The sequence below is a fragment of the Canis lupus genome, chromosome 8 (genome assembly GCF_011100685.1).
Source record: "Canis lupus familiaris isolate Mischka breed German Shepherd chromosome 8, alternate assembly UU_Cfam_GSD_1.0, whole genome shotgun sequence".
NCBI lineage: Eukaryota > Metazoa > Chordata > Mammalia > Carnivora > Canidae > Canis > Canis lupus.
In genome coordinates, this window is record NC_049229.1 from 3,070,509 (window position 1) to 3,079,598 (window position 9,090).

Consider the following 9,090-nt stretch of genomic DNA (forward strand, 5'->3'; position numbering starts at 1 on the left):
GTCTGAAAGAATAAACAATAAGAGTTACATTAAAAACACAAAACCCTACAGAAATACTGAAGAATGATTCTCAGCACTAAGGAAAAGCCTCCAGCAGCCCCTGCTTTTTGAGGGAGAAGAGTAGAAACTGACTGTATCTAACTCAGCAGCATGTTATCATGACAATACCCTGGTATTAATTATCAAGAGAGGCAATGACTCACATTTATTCAGTACTTTATAGTTTGTTAAATATAATTTTATGTAGAGAAACTCCCCCCTTTGAGTCTCAGAATAGCTTGGTTAGGAAGATGGAGGAGGCAATACCTCCATTTTACAGATGAAATTCCCGACCCTTAAGGAGCTGATGTGACTTGCTCAAGGCTTTGTATCTAGTGAATGGTAAAGCCAGGACTGGGAGGCGGGTGTTCTGATTTATTGTCTAAAACATTTATCAATGAGAAATCTCCTGGTGATGTGACTGATCTTCCAACTTAATGCCAGCCAATAATAAAGCTTCAGGGACACCCGGGTGGCTCAGTGGTTGAGCATCTGCCTTTGGTTCAAGTCGTGATCTTGGGGTCCTGGGATAGAGTCCAGCATTGGGCTCCCCATGGGGAGCCTGCTTCTCCCTCTACCTATATCTCTGCCTCTCTCTGTGTGTCTCTCATGAATAAATAAAATCTTTTTTAAATAAATAAAAACAAACCTCCAATTCCTGTCAATACCCAGCCCAATTTGGGGGAGGCCACCCCAAATTCTAAGACATATGGTTTGCTTTGCTGGGCCTTTATTCTAAGCTTGCTTTGTCCTGCCAAAGCAAGGTTGTTGCTTACTAGGCCTACTGTGCTTTTGAGGAAGTTCCTATGAAGTAAAAGAATGAACAGTATCATTAAATAGCCCTGCATTTCTGGTTTCCCTGAATGGCAGGCAGGGCCAGGCAGAAAGCCTTCACTGAGAGCCTAGCCTCTTGGCCAGGACTGGTGGCTTGTGCCTGGCCCTGACTCCCAGTCCATTTAGAGCCACTGGTTTCTAGAATGTTCTTTCCCACCTAAAGACTGAGAATGTGACATGCCAGCCTCACAGAGGCCTGCTCCTACCCACCGCTGGCATCTGGACTCAGGCCTGGGTTGGGGCAAGGAGGGAAATCAGCATCTCCTAACTTGGCTTCTTTTGGCCCACAGATGTCCAGGACCCTGACCCCTCTGTGTACCAGATGAGAAGCCCTAAAACCGGTAGGACTGTCTGCCTGTTCACCGATTTTGATTCTCAAGCTGATTTCCAAAAACCGGAGGGGGCCACAGTGATCAGCTTGAACAGTACTGTGCTGGACATGAAGGTTATGGATTCCAAGAGCAATGGGGCCCTGACCTGGAACAGCGAGACTAATATTGAATGCAAGGAAAACTTCCAGCAGCCCTTCTACCCCAGTTCAAGTGAGTACAGCCATCAAGCTGGGTCTCCCCATTCTGAGGGCCTCATTATTCCTGGAGCTCAGGGGGATGGCATCTAAAAGTTGCTCTGATCAGTGGTCTCAGCCTCATCCATGGTCAGGAAAGCCCCTACCCTTTTGTTACTGAGCACCAGTGAGCTCCCTCCTGGCAGGTTGCAGGATATCCTAGGCAAAGAGCAGATGGGGAGAAGGTGGTAGGAAGGGCACTGGCTTCTCACCTGCCCTGAGTTCCTGCCTCCCTGCCTCTGCTCAGGCTACTTGACCCTTGCTGCTCTTCCAGGCCCTAGTCTGATGCCTTCCTCCAAGATACTTCCCCTTGTTTCTGTCTCTCTGCCAAAGATCTAACCTCACCTAGTTGTTCATTCACTCAACCAACACTGACTGTGCAATGTACAACATGCCAAGTGCTGGAGTGGAGGAATAAATAAGTCAGGTGAGGGATCTGCCCTGAGGAAGCTCCATTTCAGTTGGGGAAGACTATCCATCAGCAAGTGGAAATCTAAAGAACCTCAGATTGTAACATGTATTTTCACTTGGGATTTGAGAAAACAGCCAACATAGGGACCAAGAGTCCAGGAAGGGCTCTCTGGGAAAATGCTGTGTGTGATGAGTGTTAAAGGATAAGACAGGACCAGCCACGCCAAGGGCAGAGAGGCCTGACAGAGGCACCCAGGGAGAAAGGGGAAGAGCAGCAGGAGATAAGATGGAGGAAGTAGGAAAGGGCCACATCACAGGGCCTCCTAGGTCACTAGAGGGCCGCCACTACTCTAAGGACAATACGAAGCTATCAATTGGTTTTAAGTAGGAGAATGACATCCAATTTACTTTTTTACAAAAGTACTCTGACTGCTGAGTGGAAAATGGATTACAGGAGCCAAGAGTGGAAGCAGAAAGGAAGCTATTGCCACAGACAAATGATGGAGGCCTGGACAGGGAGAGCAGGGGAGTTGAGTGGTCAACACTCTTTCAAATTCAAAGGTAGAACCATGCAGGGATGAGAAGGAAAGAAGAGATCAAGGAAGGTGGCTGGATTTTATGTTCAAGCAGCTAAGTCAATGACAGTGCCATTTATTGAGATGGTGACAACAAAGGAACAAAATGTGGAGTGCAGGAATGAAGACTTTGTGGGATACATAAGAGCATCGATACCCCTTATGACACTTGCCACTTTGCACTGTGTATGTCTTACTGCCTCTTTCACACTCCAGACTGGAACCTCCCCAAGGGTAGGGTCTGTGTCTAATGGTTTCCTTGGGGCCTAGTGTCATGTAATATGTACTTTGCATAAGTGGATGGAATGCTACCCAGAAGCCAGGGTGTTGATCCTGCCACGGCCAATGGCCCTCCCAGCAGGTGCCCATATGTGACAAGTTCCCTCCGGATCCCTCCACGAGAAAGCACGGAAGGCCTGTGGAGATTCAGCTGCCCAAATCCTAGGGAGTCTGAGGTAGGAGAGTTAGCACACTCAACTTTAAGAAAATTGTGTTTGTTTCTTTGTTTCTCCTTTTAGACTATTCCTGTGATGCCAAGTTGATAGAGAAAAGCTTTGAAACAGGTAAGAGAGGGATCTACCCCAGCTTCGAAATGTACTTACAATCACCCTGACTAGACAGGAGAGGGGGCCAGGAATATGTGAATCTGGAAGTTAGGAAGAATGAGAACATTCTTGAATCCCCAGGCTCCTCTCACCACTGTAAAGTTCTTTTCCCTTCTAAGTACTTCAGGATGAGTCTTTAGTTTTACTCGACCCATGACTCACCCCTAGGGCTCTATATCCCTTTCCACTGCTCCACTGTGGGGAGAACCAAAGAGAGTTTCTTGGTAGCCCAGCTGTGATATTTCCAACTGGCTTTTGCAGAGCTCTGAACTAACCATCTCATCCTGAGGACATGTTCCCTCTGTAATATTGGCTGGGGTTCTGTCTTCTTTCAAGAAAAGCAGCAGAATTCATGGAGGCACTGGTCTTGTCTCTCAGGACCCTCACCACTCCCGGCCCCCTGTCCCAGACCCACTTGCTTCCATCAGAGCTGTTTTCATTGAATCATCCCTCTTGGGGTCCAGACACCAGCTTCTCACTCAGGGGCCCAGACCCAAGGGATTACAATGAGTTCTGAGCACTACCCCATCCCCATTCCTGAGGGGTACAGAAATAAAATAAACACTGAAAGCAGTTGGGTTTTTCCTTTTGAAATGGAACATGGTTGGCCCTGGAGGAATGAATATGCTTATGAAGACATGTGCATCCCAGCTCAAAGGGAGAGACGTGGGCCAGGAGCTAAGACCCAACCCCACCCACCTTTTGGGAAAACCATGGGTGCAAACTTCAGGGGCCCATGCCAATAACCTCTTGGTTTTGCAGATATGGACCTAAACTTCTACAACCTGCTAGTGATTGGGCTACGCATCCTCCTCCTGAAAGTGATCGGATTTAACCTGTTCATGACGCTGCGGCTGTGGTCCTGCTGAGGTGAGTAGGCATCTCAGGTGGGAGTGCAGGCTGTGAGGGTCTTAGGGTGGATCCCCAAGGTCAGAAAGCTAACCTCTCCCAACCCCTGGGGTCTTGCTTTTAGGTTCTAAAGCTGGGCCCACCAAATTCTTCCACTTTTTCCTGTTAGGGGTTCCTGTCATTAATAACAATGGCCTGGAACATTGCTATGACACGGTACACTCCTCAGGTGACAACAGGCACCTCGGTTGAGCCATGTATCCCCTACGAATTATGAAGAACAACTGTTAGTATCCTCATTTTGGAAAGGAAGACGTTGAGGCCAAGTAACAGCAAAGGCCACTCATTAATGAGTGGACAAATAAGAGAAACTCAGGACCCAGACTCATTTATACCCATGCCTTCTATTGTACCCCTTTCACTGCAAAACCTGGAGGGGCCCCCAATTCCTTTCCTTGTATCCTCTGCACCCAATACGATGAGAAGATATTATATTCCTATTATACCCTAATCCCAGCTAGCATCTCCATACCCTTCTCTCCCAGTATCCCTGGTCATCCCACTGACAACCGCATCCCGTTCCACCACCATCAACAAGAAATCCAGTGTTGAGCTCCTAGAGCTCTACAAACAGAGACAACTCCATCTGCATCCCTAACTGTCCTTAGTCTGTCTCCTCAGTACCTACCTAGCCTAACCACTGCTCTTCCTCATCCTAGGTCACCAAGGATGTGAGAGCCTGGCACTCCCCTGCTCCTGGCTATGCACTGTACCTCTCCCACCTCTTCAAGCAGAAAGGCACACTCTCTGCCTCCATGGAGGAGAAGGCTCCCTCTGCCTCTCTGGCCCCACTGGCAACACCGCCAACTGGATCCTACCAGATATTTGTGATCAAGATGCTGAAGAGCTGCCAAACACTGTCTCCACCCTCTTTGTTCCCTCATTGCTGCTTCTCACTCCCTGCAAAGGCCAGGGAGCTGCTGCGGCCTCTCTTGGCTGTGGGGAGACTCCCAGCCCCTCCCCTGAGACTGCCTCTTATGTCCCCTGGGATGAGGGATCCCCAGTGGGTCCTCTTGGGCTCTAGCTCCTGAAGAATGTTGTGAGGAGTTTTCTTTTTTTTTTAATAGTGTTCATAAAGAAATATGTATCCCCTTTTCCCCCAAGATGTGGGGAAAATGATTATCTAGGCCCTGCTATGCTGTTATCTGAGCCACGTTGTATATTCTGCTACCCTTCATTAAAGGCAGTTTGGAAGAGCAGAGACCGTGCTTCTGTTTCACTGGGTTTGGTCAGGGTTGTTTTCGACTTGCTATTGATCACTGGCTGGCCAGAAAGAAACCAAGGCATTTGTCCTGATGTCATTCAGAGAGCCTAATTCAACAAGCTGCTTAAGTCAACCTTTTCTTGGAACAACGGGTAAAAAATTCCACTTAGAAGGCTGAGTTGGGGGCCAGGCAAACCCACTTAAAAGCTCAGGTCCTCGCTCCTCCATTTTCCAGCCACACCACTGGGCCACCAGTAGCAGGAGGCCCACATCCATGACTGAAAATGACTGGCAGTTGAAATTTGGCAGCCAGGGACCACACAGCAAGTATCCCCAAAATACCACCCACTGTCTCCTGCCCTCCGGGAACATTTCCTTTGCCTTTCCTTTCCCATTGAAATTGTGCATTGCCCCCACAAATCCATGGCTGGGGACCACCCACCCTCAATGCCCCAACTTTGGGGTGCCCAGGCTAAGAGCGGGGGAAGGGAATGAAGATTAGCTAGACTTTCTACTCCCCCCACCACCACCCCCAGCCTGGATGTAAGAAATGAATCCTCTCCCCTCAAGCTCAGAGACTCTGCCAAGGACAGTGGATGTCTTAAGCTCTCACCTACAGAACAGGAGGTAAGGTTCCCTGGGCCCCCTGGTATTCTTCCAAGCCTGAGTGCCTTTCCTGAGGTCATGGACATTGATGGGAACACCCCTCAGAGATTCAGCCATCCTCTTCACAATTACTGCTATCAAGCCCAGGCTTCCCAGCTCCCAGGGGTAGGAGGAGGTCCTATCCCCAAACACCTGTATGGTTCATGCGCATGTCTCTGACCAAATCAACCAGAAATATGCAAATCCTTCCAGCTATACAATTCAGGCCTGCCTCTTTTCACAGGGATAGAGCCACCAGCTCAATAGGGGACTTGGGCGTGTCCCCCACTTGCATGAGCTCCAGGGTCACTGCCTGTAAAATGTCATCTAAGACTGGGAGTCTGCCTCCAGCTCCACGCACCTCTAAATGTGTGGCCTCTGTGGAACTAAGAACCAGTCCGTCTCCTGTCAGTCCTATCCAGGGCAGTCACAGAATCCTCAGTTCTCCCTGAGTCCCCTCATCTGTGGCCTACATACAAGTCCCCTTAAAGATCACTAAAGGAAACAGCCACAGAGGACATCCCATCACAGTGGGTCACTCTCCCACACAAGAGGACAAGGTACCACCTTCCCAAAGGTGGTACTGCCACCTGCGGAGAACTTTAATCTGTCTCCCCATCGACCTGGCACAATGCCAGAGATCCCACCATGGGGAATTTCTTTTAATTAAAGCATTCTCCTCCCCCTAGTAAATGAAAATGCCCTGGGGGAGGGTTAATTGAGCAAGCCTCTATCAACCATTAAAAACCTAAGGCAAATTAGTTTATCTTCTTTTCCTCCTAAAGCAGTAATTCACTTTGGTCTGTATACAAAAGATCCAGGCAATGGATGTGTATGGGTGGCTGGGGCAGCTCAGCTCCTGAGAGTTGGTGGCAGCAAAGATGCTGAGGCTGAAGGAGACACGGGGTTTAGGGCAGGGGACAGGAGGGAAGGCCCTCAGAGGCAGAGAAGAGACTAAAATAAAAACAGACTCCCTCAAAGAACCTGGGAGGAGGCCAGGGGAGCCTATGGAGTCATGCCAGCCCAGGGCCCTCAGTTGCCACGGCCCTGAAGTCATGGACTTCTAAAGCCACCCAAGGACCTACGAGGTGATGGGCAGTGGCTGGGGATCCACCCAGACCCACGGAGGGAGCAAAGGTACCCCCTTCCAGGCCCAGCCCAAGCCAAGGGTGACAAGGCCTCAGGCATGTAGAGTTCATCTGGAAAGCAGGGTTAGCACACCCCCTGAGACATGTCCATCTCAAATCAGGGTTCCTCCATCCCAGCAAGAACCTTCCCTCAAGTCTAAGGGAAGCCTAAAGCCAATGAGAGCCGAGTCAGAGGGCAGCTGTGGAGCAAGTGCTGAGGGGGTGGCATGGAGACCCCACTCATCTTGATCCACCCTGTTCTCATGTCTGGCCTTGGGCCCCACTAGGGTGACAGAGGGAATTAAAATACCCTTACAAAGGGTACCTGGGTGGTTCAGTGGTTAAGCATCTGCCTTTGGCTCAGGTAGTGATCCCAGAGTCCTGGGATCAAGCCCCACATCGGGCTCCCCACAGGAAGCCTGCTTCTCCCACTGCCTATGTCTCTACCTCTTTCTGTGTGTCTCTCATGAATACATACATATATTTTTTAAAATACCCTTACGAGAAGGCTCAGACAAAGGGTTCCTGAGCCCCCTAGAAGGCCTCCAGCACCAGGCTTAGGGTCACTGCAGCAGAGCCCCTCAGTGCAGTAAGGGACCAGGCACCACTCAGCCTGGAAGGAAGAGGCTCCTGAGGAAACCCAGACACCCGTTATCACATCCATACAAAGGCCCAGCCCTGGAGAGCCCCAGGCCCCAGGAACAGAAGGCAACCTCAAGGAGAGAAGGCCACTACCCCACTAGTGAATGTGTCGCCAAAGCCAGTTGTAGAATGGAGTTGTCTGGACAGACACCCTCCTGCCCCAAATTGCTTAAGCACAGGCCAGCCCTGGAGGCAAAAGAATGAACCAAATGACTTCTCATGACCACTGTTCTGAGATTCTAGAGGATTCTCTGACACCTTACCCAGAGACCAGCCCCCTCAGTGTAATTGGAATCACTGTCCCCTCAAGAGAAGGGGGCTAAGTAAGTATGTGCTGCAGGGACATCTCAAAGTGTGGTGGGGTCTTCAGCTCCCACCAAGTGACCCCCTCTGCCATGACCCACCGTTGGAGAGGCAGCCATCTGAGTTTTTAAGGATTATTTATCTTCTTGGTTTACCCATTAAAATCCAACTCCCTGGGTCACATGTAAAGTTTTAACAATATCACCTTACTTATCAGGTGATATCTTGGCAAGAAAGTCCACTCAACTACCCACTCCTCAGGATGAGAAATGTATCTTGCTCATTCAGTGTGTCTGCAACACCTAGCACAGTGGCTGGCACACAACAGATGCTTAATATACACTTAAGTAGCAAATGAACAAATAAATACTTAGTGCCATTAGGCACTGGGAAGGCAGCCAAGTCGGTGGGGGCTGCGGAAGGAGCGTAAGAGAAAGGAAGACGGAGATTAATAGAGGAGTCAGCTGGGTGAGCCACTATTTCAGTTTTGCCAAGAGCTCAGAATAACCTGTCAAGAACTACCAGGAAAAGCAAAACCTGAGCGATGGCCCATTGGCCAGTGAAACCCCCAGGGGGGTAATCATCCAATAGAGTCTGGAGGATGGAACTCTGGGTGCCAGGGAGTCAGAACTGAGGTCACTGCACAACCAGTCCAAGGTCAGGGGCCAGAGGTCGCATTACGGTTCTACCTCACTCTGCCCACGAGTCCTATCTTAAAAGCCCTTCTCTGGCCTATTTCCTGGAGCGCTGTGTGGGACAGAGAACTCCTGACGTGCAGGGGGCAAGCCAGGAGCCCAGTGCTGTCACCCGCCCGGCAGGACCTCGTGTAAGGCCATCTGGTTTCCAGCCCCAGACACCCAGACACACACATGCCTTGGGTTTCCTCTGAGTCCCACACCGGAGAGCTATACTTTGAAATTAATAAACAGGTCAGACACTGAGTCAGTAGCCAGAAGTAGGACAGGAAGTGGAAAAACTCTCCCACTTCCCACCAGGTGTTTGGGGGCCGAGGGCCTCCCCTCCCCGCTTCCATGACGTCATGGTCGCCGAGAGGGGCAAACGGGGCACCTTTGAAGCTCTCCCGCAGAAGCCACATCCTCTGCAAAGAGGAGTTAAAAATACTGAGTGAGAGATAGCATCGCCCGGGGCCACGTGTCTGGGCCAGGCTGGCTGGGCCGTTAGACCGCCACCGGCCGCCACCGGCCGCCACCGACCGCAGGTGCGCCGGGAA

General features: G+C 50.3%; 1 protein-coding gene across 4 annotated transcripts in view; it reads left to right on the forward strand.

Annotated features, from left to right (window-relative positions):
- The window catches only part of LOC607937 (T cell receptor alpha variable 9-2), a 544,059-nt gene extending 538,920 nt beyond the window's left edge, over window positions 1-5,139 (forward strand). For all 4 annotated transcript variants that reach the window (XM_038544142.1, XM_038544141.1, XM_038544140.1 and 1 more), the window contains exons 5-8: window positions 1,164-1,415; window positions 2,943-2,987; window positions 3,792-3,899; window positions 4,598-5,139. In XM_038544142.1, the coding sequence (XP_038400070.1) occupies window positions 1,164-1,415; window positions 2,943-2,987; window positions 3,792-3,898 (404 nt within the window). In that variant the 3' untranslated portion in view covers window position 3,899; window positions 4,598-5,139. The remainder of the gene's footprint in view (window positions 1-1,163; window positions 1,416-2,942; window positions 2,988-3,791; window positions 3,900-4,597) is intronic.
- Window positions 5,140-9,090: the final 3,951 nt, after the last annotated feature.